This window comes from Spea bombifrons, chromosome 2, assembly GCF_027358695.1.
Source record: "Spea bombifrons isolate aSpeBom1 chromosome 2, aSpeBom1.2.pri, whole genome shotgun sequence".
Taxonomy (NCBI): domain Eukaryota; kingdom Metazoa; phylum Chordata; class Amphibia; order Anura; family Pelobatidae; genus Spea; species Spea bombifrons.
In genome coordinates, this window is record NC_071088.1 from 86,788,820 (window position 1) to 86,803,825 (window position 15,006).

The 15,006-nt window shown below is 37.4% G+C and overlaps 1 protein-coding gene across 1 annotated transcript in view; it reads left to right on the plus strand.

The window, feature by feature from the left end:
• CFAP47 (cilia and flagella associated protein 47) overlaps positions 1–15,006 on the plus strand; it is a 138,669-nt gene that overhangs the window by 81,423 nt on the left and 42,240 nt on the right. The window contains exons 49-51 of the mRNA XM_053455984.1: positions 301–474; positions 1,986–2,097; positions 5,357–5,434. Coding sequence (XP_053311959.1) covers positions 301–474; positions 1,986–2,097; positions 5,357–5,434 — 364 coding nt within the window. The remainder of the gene's footprint in view (positions 1–300; positions 475–1,985; positions 2,098–5,356; positions 5,435–15,006) is intronic.

A 15,006-nucleotide genomic window follows, 5' to 3' on the forward strand; every position in this document is an offset into this window, starting at 1 on the left:
TGCAATTACATAATTAGATGTAAACAGTAGAGTAATAAGAAAACTGATCAAAATAAAAATACTGATATCAGTTTGATGGATTATTTAACTTTTTATAAAATGTAATTAAACTTCTGTAATATGGATAGAAACTAATATGGGATGCTGGGTTTTCTAAAGATGTTATATGTATCATGGTATGATTTAGCTGTTCTCTTAGATCTTTGACTATTTGTGTAATTGTTTAAATTATGTGTTTTTGGTTTTAAAGAGGAAACATTCACAGCCAAAGGCTTAATACCTTCCCATTTTTTTTAACAGGGAAAACTAATACTGAAAAATGAAACAGATGGCACAGAACATATATTTGGCCTCAAAGGCATTGGCCAAGAACCTTTGGCGCTGGATCATGTCATTATAGACTGCCAAGTGCGGCAAATTACTCAGAAGGTCCTTATGGTGCCCAATTATACTAACAACACACTGACATTCAAGGTAAGATTCAAATAGGTTCCAAAGTTTGTATAAATGTGCATACTTTACATCACATTTAAACTCTTACAAGTGGAATATACATTAATGATTTGATAATGGAATGGTTTGGCTGTATTATGAGTGCTTTATGTTCGTTGGCATATAAAAATGTATAAAATGGAATTAACATTGTGATGCATACCTACCATGAAAATTATAAAAAATAATTTTGAAAAATGTATGTCCAAGGCATGTCAAATGATATACTGTATGCTACTATTACTATAACTATTCTATAATGCACAAACCTGAATTTAGGTTAAGCTTTCTATTCTACTGGAAACAATGTGAAAACAATAACCACAATATTAAGTGTCAGTGCTTTTATAATAAATATTTTACCTTAAAGTCATGGTGCTATCAGTGCCATTTTTTTGTTTTTTTTTTAACTACTATTCTTGACATGTTTTAGTAAATAACTTTGTTCAAAATTAAGTTCAACCTCACTGTAAAATGTAATGGGATTTAGTAAAATGATCTAATATTCTGATAATAATTTGTATTTTTAGATTTGTTTTACAAGATAAGCTAGCACCTCTGTCCAATGTTCTAAACTAAGGGAAGGTGAACATCGCAAATATCAGGACAATAATGTTCTAAGATACAGACCATTAACCTCTCTTACTTTGTGCCGACTCCTGTGAATTGTGCGACTGAAGTATGCCAGTTACACTTTCAGATTGTTGGCAGTATGTTAACAAAGGAGATGGATGGACACGATAAAATATTACTATCCAAGCAAGAACTCATATTCTCTTGTGTGAAACCTTTTGTATTAACGCATTTAATCATCAAATCATTTTTCTGATGCAGGGACAGATATCATATAGGCACAGTGATTTATAGGGTAAACGTCTTCATACCCAACATAAGCAACAGATTAGCTTGTGCCAGTATGATATTAATACTTTTTATTCCGAGATAAAACTTCAGTATATGGTCATTCAAATGATAATGATTTCCAGTACAAACTTACTTTATTTGGCAGTGGTATAGTTGCAGATGGCTGAGATACCGTTCATGCCAGTATGTTTTACACATGGCTTAGGTCTGTAAAACATAGTTAATATTCACTAGAGCACAGTTAATGGTTTGGTCTTATGGTTTTTTTCAAGTATTGTAACAGCTGGCACCATATACTACCCTCATACAATAAATGTTGCATAGTCTGCTACAGCTTAAATGGACTGGTCTGGTTGGCCCATGTATGGGCTGTGTTATATATTTAATTAAAAAATAATAATAACAATACATAGTAACATAATAATTTGGGTTAAAAAAACACAAATTCATTAAGAGCAACTAATACTGATATTGTCACATTCTGTTTGCTCTATACTGAAAAAGGCTACATGAATCAGTTATGTCCATTGTACTATACATATCTATATATTCCCTTGGGTTATGATTCAACCGCAATTCTGAGAATAAATGTCTTGTCAGTAGTTTCACTTTGTGTTTATCAAATTTAGGTGACGTCAGATCTTCCAATTGTTGGAGGACCTCAAAGCATTACTGTGAAACCTGGTACATCAGCTCCCTACAGCATGGATGTATCTCCATGGAAACGGGGATTATTTCAAGGTAATCACAAAGTACAGTTAAATGAGTCATGATATAATTATCATTTTAATTCTCAGGCTATTATGAAGTGCACTAATTATAAACAAGCCTCTAATGCCATGAGTTCAATTGTGAATGGAGGTGAGGAAGTATGGACTATGCAGAGTCAGCTTATCTGTTCTTGTATGAGAAACTCTCTGGATCTGTGATATTGCACAGTAAATACATAGTAAACTTGGTAACTGGAAATGTTTAAGTATCTCCAACCAGTGGTGTGTTTTGGCTAAGCACTGGTCTAGGCCGACACAGGACAGAACACAAGCTGCCCCAGGCACTAATCTCCCCTTTCTGTATATCTTTTCTTGTGGTAATTTGAAATTTAAAATTGCATAAGAGTCTCTTGAAATTATAATGCAATACAGTCTCACCGAGCAAGCTCCTATATATATATAGCCATGAAAAATGATATAGGATTCACCAAATTTGTGGTACTTTGAGATAATGGCAAGCTGAACAATATATGGCCACATACTGTCATACCTCCCAACATTTCAAAATGTGAAAGAGGGACACTTTTTTTTCCAGATTGCTCTTGCAGAACTCACAGTCATGCATATTAAAAATAACCAACACATTGAATTAAATTCCCATGAGGCTCAGCCAGACATACTATTTCCATGATGCTGTCTGAGCATCATGGGAAGTGCAGTTAACAGTAGATAAAGCTGCAGATGTTAGCTGTGAACTACAATTCCCATGATGCTTTGCCTTTTAAGGACGTGCAGTGTCAGTTATGGTTGCCATGTGCTGGATAGACACAGATGTCCATGTGGTAATTACGATGGTTAGATCTTGGACCTTCCTAACTGGTCCATAGTGCAGCGCTGCACCGGGGCGCCTGATCTCCCAACAGGATGATCTACCTCTGGCTTTGTGTTAGAGGAGCTACTCACTGCACCGGCCAGCTTAGGCCTTGTTGACATAGGCTAGATTTTAGGAATTGCTGTCTCGTATTTGGAAATGAGTTGAAACTAAAAGTCACTAAGTTTATTTTTTCTTTAGGGACATTGTATAACGCAGAATAACCAAACTGATAAACAAAGGAAATTGGTTTGAGAGGAAGCCAGTATATCATGTTGACATTTATAGATGATAAACTAAAGCTAGGACACTGATATAACAAATCAAATATACAATGCAATAGATTAAAGAATAAATAGTCACCAAATATATATGAAAGTATCCCGTTTAAAAGAAATTAAAAATGTCCAAAGTAAAGTGGTTTGTATTTTAAAGTTCATTTATGACTTTCCTTAGTTTCAAATCTGTTAGAAAATGTGTGTAAACTCAGTATGATGTATATAGATTTATCAGTTAACTAAATTTTATTGGTTTTTATATAGATTATTTTCCTCCTCCAGCTCTAAGGTGGTTCAAGTTTATCTTGATTTTAACGAATATATAAACAACTTCGTTTTGTGTTGTTTAGTAAAGACATAAAGACACAACAGCAAAGCAGGATAGTCAGTTTACATTTCTTAGTTTGTGTTATTGTTTTATATAACACATTAGATATTTCAAGTAATTTATAGTTTTTTGGGGATCATACCACGGAAGTTACAATTGTAATGCAGTACTAATACAGTCATAGATATACTGCACCAATGATGTCTATGCTCAGGTATCATGCTAAAGCAAAGCAATCACTTTTATAATGCCCATACCTACACTATATTGTAACGGCTATACCTGTTTATAGAAACATAGAAGTTGACGGCAGATAAGAACCATTTGTCCCATCTAGTCTACCTATTTCTCCTGATGTAAGATTCAAGTCTTAATTTATCGCATCATAGATTAAGGATAGCTATATGGCTATCCCACACATGGTTAAATTCCCTGTATTTGCCTCTACCACTTGTGATGGGATGCTGTTGCATTTATCTACCAAAAAACAAAACAAAACTGTGGAAATGTTAAATGTCAGCTCACTATTAACTCTTTTTCTACTTCAGATGGCTTTGAACTGAGAGATAAATGAGTCATCTACCAATAATTGTTTTTGAACCACCTTTATAGGTTAAGTAAAAGTTACACTACATTGTAAGTCTTTGTGCACCTATAATGTCAACAAGTGGTGTTTGTTGGTGTGTTCACCAACAATCAGAGCTCAATATGTGGGCTATGAGATTTCAATTTTAAACACTGTATTGTTTTAGAACTTTAGAAAGGTATGTTTAACAAACACAATCTGTTTAAAGGTCAGTAGCAGGCTGACAATACATAGTTGATAATACATAGTGAAATCTGTGATATCACTTTGAAGAAGCCTCGCCACAGGAAAAGACTGGACCTTCTTAAAGGAGAAGCTCATTAGTCTTAGTCTTTTAGAGGCAGCATAATACACTTGTACTCCCCTTTTGTATACGTGACTGTTGCAAAATAACCACATATAAGAGTTCAAAGATGTTCAGATTTGACATATTTGTATTCTTTCTGGCTAAAAGTAGTTTGTCTGTGAAGTTGGTTACAAGTAGACTTGGGCACTGGAGGAAAGTTGGTTTTCGTTCGTCTCCGTCTTCTGTTCGAACAAAATTCATCCAACATTTTTGTTATCGGAAAGCCCATTCGTCTGTCCAGGATGCTGTGAAAACGAGAAATAAACACATAGAAGAAGTTGAATTAAAATGGCAAGATTCTTCTCATAGTGTGTCTTGTGTTTTTAGGACGAATGGACAAAAAAGCAAAATTCGGTATGAAACCAAATGCGCAAGTCTAGTTACAAGCCCTAGCTTTTGAGTCCATCATCTGAGCCTGTTAGTAAAGTTGATGAGGGTATAGAGTTGTACCATAGAAAGAGAGAAAAGATGATACCTTTATTATTATTTATTAACTAATGTCGATGTTTCTATGTTTATGAAGCTTTGTAATTCCTGCAGTATTCAAAGTGAGCAGACATGCTTATAAAGTGAGTACAATTTTTGCAGGGGCCCTACGTTTGTCAAGATCGCCTCAATACTAACTGTTGCTCGTAACTTATTAATTTATTTGAATGTTTATTAAAACGTTTTGCTAATTTTTGTCTTACACATTCATCAAAAGAGGGGTTTTCTAGAGAGCAGTTATGAATAAAAATTATTTGATTCTGCACTAATAATTCACACTTTGAGGGTTTACACCTTTCTTGTCATGAACAGTATACGTTTATTAATAAAGAAATCTGCACATTAGAAGTAAACAAATCTAGCCATTAATGCAACATCTGTTGTCTATTTTTTAGGTGTAATTTGGTTTGTTGTAGAAGAAGAAAACCAGCAGTTTCAACATGGCAGCTTACCAGAACACATAGATGGCCAAGGTACTGTTGAACTGGAAGATCTTGAACAGCATAACATTTATATATTAAATATTAGATATTATTTCACTTTTGTATTTCACACATTCCATATGCATTAAACCAATAATGTCATATCCAGTATATTCACATTATCTGAGCAATGAGACACTTTAGTAAGTTTGAACACTAGGTGTTTTTTGTGGACTAAACGAAATGTTCATTATAAGATGTTTCTCTACAGTTACCAGCTTAGCATTTTAATATTAAATGCCTTTATTCAAATGTGAGAACTTTTCTGTGACAGTAGAATATTGGTACTTAGCATCTTTTATTCAAGATGAAAATTCACTTCTCACATTGCTTTTTTATGTTGTATTTTTTAAAATAATACATGACACTAACTTTTCAAAATGAATCAAAATAAAAAAAAACAGTATATCTTACTTTCTAAATAATAAAGTGATAAAATGGGGTATACCAGCAGTATAGCTATGTGATTAAAGTACCACTATACTTTCAAAATAATATTGCCTTCCAAAATTTTGAGGAAGCAGCATGCACTTTAGAACTCATGTGCTACTTTCTCGGGGCAACAGGCACTGTCCGTTTGCAGGCAGTCAATGATTCGGTCACTGACAGTCACTCATTAAAAATGTGTGAGAGCCTTATACAATGGTGTCACAGTTCCTGCAGAGATCCTTTAATGCTTGTTTCTTGTCACTCATTATTTTGTAGAATAAGAAGCCGATTCCTGACTTAACTACAACTTCTCACAACTATTGTAATAAAATATCTCTGTTGCCCGTGTGCCTTAACACCTTCTGGTATTTACCTGTCTAGACTATTTAGTATGTACTTGCGCCTATGGAAAATAATCATATGGTTCACTGTGTCGAGTACATTTAGTATACACTACAACTTTAACATCAGAACATAATGTGCTTTTACTTCGGATTATTATGTCCTATACTGTATACTGTATATATCAAGGACATTGTCTCTTTTTAAGGTTCAGTTGACTATTTTTAGGTCCATCACACACGTATCACTTCATATATGAATGTAATACCAGGAAGGCATCAGCAGTGGAAATAGTTTACAATAACATTCTCTTTGAACTAAATTATTGAATTTTACCGTGTCTCTATGACAGCTTCCATAAAACCAATTTTCATGTTTCTTTTACGTGCATCACCTTCACCTTGCAATGCTTCTGGTTTAATTGTCTTTTAATTTTTTCCTTGTATGTCTGCACATCACACCTGCCAACGTATTCTATGTCATTTACTAGACAAGGACATCATTCCCAAATGTATTTTTCACGGGCGGCGTTTTATTTTTCTCATTTCCTATAAGCATAACTTTCAGGAGAAAAATGTCATGTTAAACGTTAGTAGGGGTCCGAAATTTTAGATATGACCTAGACTTTTTCCCCCGGATCTGTTTTCGAAAATGACATTTCATTAATAAGGCAATTTGCTATCCCGCTTATGGCAGACCTCTGCTTTTAGAAAGCCGGTTCACATACAATGTGTTTAGCACAATGTCTGCAAAGATAACTTTGAAAGGAAAATTGTATGCTGTCTGTCTGAGACAAGTTACTTATGGGGCTTGAAAATGAAACGTTATGATGGTTGTATTCCTGTTCTTCGTTGAAGCATAAAATGACACGTGGAACTGCACTATTTTATTTCTTAATAAACTTGTGCCCTGTTTTTTACTGCCTTTGAACATACTCTGGGATTTGATAGTCATGGAGAGCAATGCCATCAAAGTTAAATGACTACTCCAAGCTGGCAGACAGATTAGATTCTTTCTTCTAATGACTTCTCTGTTATCCCCCCCCCCTTTAATTATCTTTGAACCTGCAGCACAGATGCTTGTTGGGGATCTGCTTGTAGTTAGATTATAAATTCTATTTTTGCTATTAATGTTTCTCAATATGTCACAAACATTAACATGTTTCTGTCATGAGGCTTTTTAGACCAGACATCAAAGATCAGGGCAGAGAGTCAGTGTTTCTACAGTAAATCCAAGCAAGGGATTTCTGCAATTACCTCCCTTCTGAACCAATGTCTGAACCAATATCAAGTAAAAAATAGAAAGGAGTTCCAGTTTGATGAAGTTTAGAAAGCTTCAGCACAATGGATGATCTAGATAAGCAATGGATAGTGCATAGTGATTAAAGAGACATAGTGCAAATCTTAGCTAAAAATGCTTTGTTGTGGAGATACCGTGTAGAATGAGAACAAACTAAATATAATAGAAACAAAAAAAATAAAAGAAAATGTTAGAACTCTGACTACATTCTTCCACTCACAAGTACGATTGTGATTTAGGTGTTCTCTGATTCAACCAATCATTCATGGGAGAAACTAAGTTGCATAAACTTATGTATAACTTAATTAATTATACCAGCCTTGAATATATTAAGCTACAAACATACATCTAATTAGTATTGCTTACACTGCATAAAGAAATTAGCGGTACTCTCATGGAGTTGCTTGATGTTTAATGTGTTTAAAATGTATCGTTTCTCTGCTTCTCGCTGATAGGAAAGTAATTGAAATCTTGAATGATTCTGTAAAAGCAAGTAGCCTTAATACTTTATATATAGAGTTTTAATGTATTTACTTAGATTTTTAAAGATAATTCATACAGCATATTTTTTTCATGAAAGTGATCATAATGAGGATTATTTTCAAAGGCATTTTGGATAATTCTTTATTGTCGGCAAGAAGTACATTACTGTTTTTTCATAAAGTCCTCCTGCAGATTATACTTAATATTCTTACTCATAAAAAACCCAAACACTTTTAGGATGAACTAATACTGAGATTGCAAGCCAGGCCTTCTCATCCAACATCATTGCCTGACCTAACAAATGCTCTTCTGGATGAATGTCCAAATATTTCCACAGAAACACTGGCTTCCCAGAAGAGGAAGCTGTTATAACTGCAAATGGGGGCCCAACCACTGGCATAAGTGCAGGGCCCATGCCTCTAGGGGGCCTGGTGCGACCCCCTTCTTCCTGTCTCCTCGTACCAGTTGAAAATTATTTAGAAAGGGCTCTTCCGACCTGTATCGGTGCGGTCCAGGTAGGAAGCCCTTTCTAACTTATTTTGAACCGGCACGGGGAGACAGGAATGCATCAGAGTCGCGTGACCCCACGGGAAAGCTGCAGGAGTGGTGCGAGGTAAGCAGGGGGTGGGGTGATAGTTGGGATACATGTATATGTGTTTGCATATATATATATATACACCGTATTGGCTCGATTTTAGGCCGTACCCGAGTATCGGCCGCATCCTAAAAGTTAGGTGCTTTTTAAAATTGTAATAGATATGTTGCCACTCTGTCCCCCCCGAGATATGCTGCCACTCTGTCCCCCCGAGATATGCTGCCACTCATTGTGTCCCCCCCGAGATATGCTGCCACTCTGTCCCCCCTCGAGATATGCTCCCACTCTGTGTCCCCCCCGAGATATGCTGACACTCTGTGTCCCCCCCGAGATATGCTGCCACTCTGTCCCCCCCCTGAGATATGCTGCCACTCTCTGTCCCCCACGAGATGTGCCCCCCACCCCTAGACTTACCAGTGCAGACTCCCGGAGTCCCAGGTGTCTTGCGGGCCCAGCGGGGGACATCAATTCTACGCAATACGCGTATACAACTTCCGGTGCCGGCACTTCCGCCGTAGGAAGTGCCAGCAAGGAAGATTGTTAAAGCGCATCGCGCAGACGTTCACCGGCGAGCGTAAACAACCTCCCCTTGCCGGCACGTCTGCATGATGTGCTTTAACAATCCCATGGGGGGGGGTCCCGGCAAGGGAGATTGTTAAAGCACATCGAGCAGGCGTGCCGGCATCGGAGGTTGTTTACGCGCATCGCCGCAGCCGGTGAACGTCTGCACGATGCGCTTAGACAATCTCTCGTGTTGGCATTCCCCCCGTGGAAAGTGCTGGCAGGGGAGGCTGTCTGAGCGTATCGGAGAGTAGGATGCAGGTCCCCTGCAGCGCTGCATGGGATCTGTATCCTAACCCTGCTGCCTGCCCGGCGCCCGGTACTGCATGTCCCGGGCGTTGGGCGATACAAATTGCGCATTCCTGGGCTAAACCCAGATAATAAGCCGCACCCCCACTTTAAAGGCCTATATTCGGGCAAATATGATATGTGTATATATGCAGTATATATATATGTCCTGATGAAAGTCAGCAATGACTAAAACGTCGACTTGACTTTGAATAAAATGAAATTGTCAATTTTAAAGACCTGGAGTGCTGACCATCTTTTGAAAGTGTTTTATATATATATATATATATGCATGTGTGTGCGTATGTGTGTGCGTATGTGTATGCATGTGTACTTGTGTGTGTGAATGGATGTGTACATGTGTATATGTGAGCATAGATGTGTACTTGTGTGTGTGTGTGTGAGCATAGTTGTGTGAGTAGGGTTAGATGGACTGTGTGTAATTTGTGTAAGTGTGTTTACATATGTTGTATGTTGGAAGGTGGGGCAATGATGGCACAGACCAGTGGCCCTGGTGCGAACCAGATTTTCGCACCAGGGCCCCGTGGTTTCTAGTTATGCCCTTGGGCCCATCTACATATTAATGTCTATGTGTTTCGAATGTGATGCCATCACAGTCCCTGTTGGTGTAAAGGCCTGGTGTCTCAATACAAGTCCATATAGTGTATTAGGAGACAAGGGCTCAATGAGATGGAAGCAGAAGAATCGGTAATGGTGTTGACTTCATTACTTGGTCTATTTACCACTGGTCATTACATTTTTAATATGTTTGGTTCTATTTTTGAAACACTTTTTAGTAGTAACATTTTCACAATTTTTTGCTGGGAAATCAGATAATCCCAGCAATCAAACAATCTGTTTTTTTTATATGGCTTTATTATGGTTTTGAGTTTTCTTATTTCATCATTACAACTGCTCTCGAAAAGCACTTATTGACAAGCTATGATCACAAGAAATATAAGGAAAGGATCCTTGTAACACTTTAAAATTGAGTTCCAGCAGGTGATAGCATGGCCAGCCACCCACTAGCACCATAATTACTTACTCTGAGATGTGTATAACCAATTACATGGGTCAAGGAGGTATAACTATAGTGCATTATGAGCTTTCATACTGAAAATTGGAGGCAGGTGATGGGTTTCAGCCACAGTTTATATTGCTGTGTTATGAGATTTCTGCAATACAAGTTCATATTTATGACCATCCTTCCCATGCATTTAAAATCACCCACATAATACTACATATAATATTGCATAATGAGAAATTATATATTTCATTTTAAAATGTATTTTTGTGTGGTCAGACACAAAGAAATTTGTAAACACACATCAAATATTACCAGGATTCAAGCATATAATTGTGTATAATCACACAGTGTTGTTTTGATGTTTTGCAGATGTATTGCATATTCTGCAAATTACCTCATGTTCATAAATACATCCATGAACCGTTTCTAATTATCATTTCACTTTTTTTGGGTGTCATGGTTGTTCATTAATCAAGGTATAAAAGTCAGAAATACAGCATCCATTACCTATCACCTTAGGATGTCATTGCAGGCAAAAAATGCCCCTAGCTTTTGGTAGGCCTTCTTGAAGTTTCATGTAGCAGAAAGAACAGTACCCGTGTTATACAAATCTTACTTCAGGAGATTGGATTGTAACATGATGCTCAGCCTCTAGCAAACCGAGCAAATGTCTGATGTGGCATCTTGTACCTTTGCTGCTGCTCACACAGCAGATCAGATACTGTAATGCGTGCCCATGGGCTAGATATACGCTTCTGCACACTACGCAAGTTTAAGAGCTGGCCATGAAGTGCCAGGGCCACTTTGTTTTCCCAGTCTGTCCCTTACAATCCAAAAATACAAACTAGGGGAGCGCACATCATAAAAAGCATAAAAGGCATACACATATACACTGAAAGGAAACTCTAACACCTAAGGCATAAACATTGGGGATTCCATCACACTATGTGGCCACTGCTTAGCCCGCCACTATGTCAAAGTACCCTAAATTTGGCGAGTGCTATCTATTTTTTCTTGCCTATCTTGCTTACCAACAGCTGAATGCTCGCTTTTTTTGTGTCCCTGACAATGCTTATCTGTGTCCCAAAACCTGTAGACAGATGCAGAACATGCATTCTTTCCAAATTTTGAAATCTATTTTACTCTAATCATCTTAATATTTATCATAAAATCTCTTGTTACAACAACACCTAGATTATGAAATATTCAAATGGATATTTTTGAAGTGTATCTCTAAATATTTGAGTGTCCAAAAAGTTATGAAAACGTTATGTTAGTGGGCTGCCTTAAGATAAAGTACCGGTAAATTGAGTGTTTACTGGGCAATTAAGGTGATTTGTATTTTGTTGGTACTCTAGAACAATTTTCGTTTATTGAATTCACAGAAAAGCAGCGAAGGCTACCTAAATCCACAGAACTGTGGACGGTAGTTCTCCAAGATGTTTGGAACAACCTACTAGCCACATTCCTTGAAAAACTGTGTGCACGTGTACCTAGAAGAATTGATGCTGTTTTGAGGGCAGAGTGTGGTCACAGCAAATATTGATTTGATTTAAATTTTTCCTCTGCTCACTCACTTTGCAATGATAAACATGTCTATTTTTGAAAGCATTCTTACTTTATAGCATTTTTTCACACTTGACTAAAACCTTTGCACAGTACTGTATATGAAAGAAAGGAGAAGAGCACAAAGAGGATTTTTATTTTGTGCGCAGGGTTATATATATATGTGTGATCGATTTATTAATTTGCTCAAATGACACTTTATGTAGTATAGTTTGGTGTCCAGGACAGACATGGCAATTTTTTTCCTATTGAGTTTAATCTCATTCATTATTAATATAAATCATTAATTTCTATCAGTTCTATAATCAAGAAGGATGACACACTCATGTACCCTTTTCATTCGTTTTGTTTTCTAAATCTGTAATAAATGTGCATCCCAGGCTCAATTTTGTCGCTGCTCCATTAAGCAGTGTTTTATTGTCTGCTTTTGTTCACACACCATGACAAAGTAGAAAATGGTTAGTGAAGTGTTTGCAAATTCATTTCAGGAATTGCATCTTCTCGTTCATGTACATATTGATCTGCTCTGAGGTATGGAAGTTAAAGCTTATCCATGTGCACAGAACATTTTATTAACCACTATTATTTTCCCATATAATTGGCAATATTAAATGCACTAATTTGCTGACCTTGATGCCCCATTGTCAATCAGTGCATAGCACAGTATTAATTTATCATACTGTATAGTTAATCTGTAAAGGTATTGTACCATAAGCAGAAATGAGAGAAAGGGGTTTGTGCCAGACATGCCACCAAAATGACCCATATGTGTCAATAACTTTCATAACCCTTTGTTGGGACACCTGAGTCTGAACCAAAGTCAAGGATGCAGTAACTGGGGCTCCCCACTGGGTTTGTGGAGCCTAAGATAAGGAGGGTTTGCAGGGTCTACTTGTCCTTGCCAAGAGACATGCAGAGATTCTGCTCTCCTTTACATTAAATTAAGTGAAATCGTTGTTGATATATCGCTTTAACAATGCAGCTCTGTATAATAGGGGTCCACAAATTGACCCATTTCTATCTGCCTCCTCAGTTTTACATATGTAGCCTTAGTGTACTGTAGTTAAATACTATAAAGTTAACAAAATACTACCACAACAGGAGGACATAGTCTGAAGCTAGAGGGGCAAAGGTTTAAAGGTAACTTTTACTTTACGGAAAGGGTGGTGGACGCATGGAATAGCCTTCCAGCAGAAGTGGTAGTTGTTAATACAGTAAAGTCATTTAAGCAAGCATGGGATAAGCATAAGGCCAAGCTAGATATAGGATAAGGGCAGGTACTAAAGGAAAGTACTCAGAGGTTGGGCAGACTGGATGGGCCTAATGGTTCTTATCTGCCGTCACTTTCTATGTTTCTATGTAACATTACCTCAGTTTAACAAAAAAACAGCTTTACAGTACAATGTGACATAATTTATCCATCCGCTTCTTGCCAAATGGTATCATATCACTATTTCTATTGTTTTTATGACTAAAACGGTAAACCCTGCTTGAAGTCTTTTTACAAGTGCAGCGACCTAATCCCAGGTCAGATTTATTTTTCTCCCCGTTAGATAAGATATAAAAATTTAAAAAATGAGATGATGGATGACTTTTCCAGAGGCCAATTTAAAGAAGCTCTTCCAGCAGAGTGATCCCTTTGAGATCGACAGATAACTATGTTTTCAGACATTTTTGTCGCTATATGTCTGTCATTGAGAAGATTTACTTGGCTGCATCTGATATCAACTGTCATGTCTAACGCTGACCAGTTTTCCCACATGCTCAACGACAAACTGCTCACTGAGAAGACAAAAGTTACTTGTTACATTCGAGCATCAGCAATACATTGAAGACAAATCTTTATAAAATATACAGTATGCGTCACGCACAGCGAGGTTGGAGACACTGATGCAGGTAGGAGACAATGAGCATACGGGTTCAAGGTCAAAGTAAAGCTGAGGTCAGGGTGCCAGAAGTCAGGAAATAACGATAAACGAGCCAAGGTCAGGCTCAAAAAGTCTGATGTCACTTCCAGCGGCCATCTTGAGTGTGGCAAGACCGTAATTTATAAGTATAGACACCTGCAGTTCTTGGTCTTACCACCAGAGGGGTGGATGAAGGTCTTCCTCTCCTCGGTAATGGTGGCTGTTGGCTGACAGAGGGGGGACTCTCCTTCGCAACAGCTGCTGCAGCTGTTGGCTAACAGAGGGAGGTCTCCTTCTCCTCCATGGCTGCGGCTGCTGACTGACGGAAGGAGGTCTCCCTCTCCTCCGTGGCGGCAGCTGAGACTGCTGGCTGACGGAGGGGGGTCTCCCTCTCCTCGGTACTGGCAGCTGATAAGAACCATAAAGCCCATCTATTTTTTTCTGTTTTTCCTGCTTTAACGACTAAGACCAGAATCAGTCCTTGGTCTCATCAGGATAGCTTTATGGTTATGCCATGCCATGCGTGTTTCAATTCCCTCACCGTTAGCCTCTACTACTTCTGTTGGGAGTCTGTTCCACTTATATACAACCCTCTCAGTAAAGTAATTTGTATAGGTGCATTGAATAATAGCAAAAAGATTCATTTACACATGTAAAAAATTATATATTTTTTACATTTTTATAAATTGTGTCCAAAACCCTTCTATGTGAGAAGGTTGATTTGTAATAAAGTTACTACAAACTCATTAATCTCTATTTATTGCAGGCAATACATGTTTTAGCATTAGAGATGCAGCTATGCCGCATAGATGAAACTTGCTGTTCATCCTTTGCTTTTTTTACCATTATTAATTTACAGGGACACATTTTACGGGGTTATTTTTTATAGTACTCTACAGAAAATCAAGAACAATCAGATCTTTACTTAGGCATCCTCAGCTTATTATCTCCACATGCCATGTTGCACTTTAAGTCATTTTAGATGCAGAGACCAATCAAGTAATTTAGTGTCTAAATGTGAGTACGCTTAATGGATTTATAAAAAGCACAGCGTTTGATTTTGATA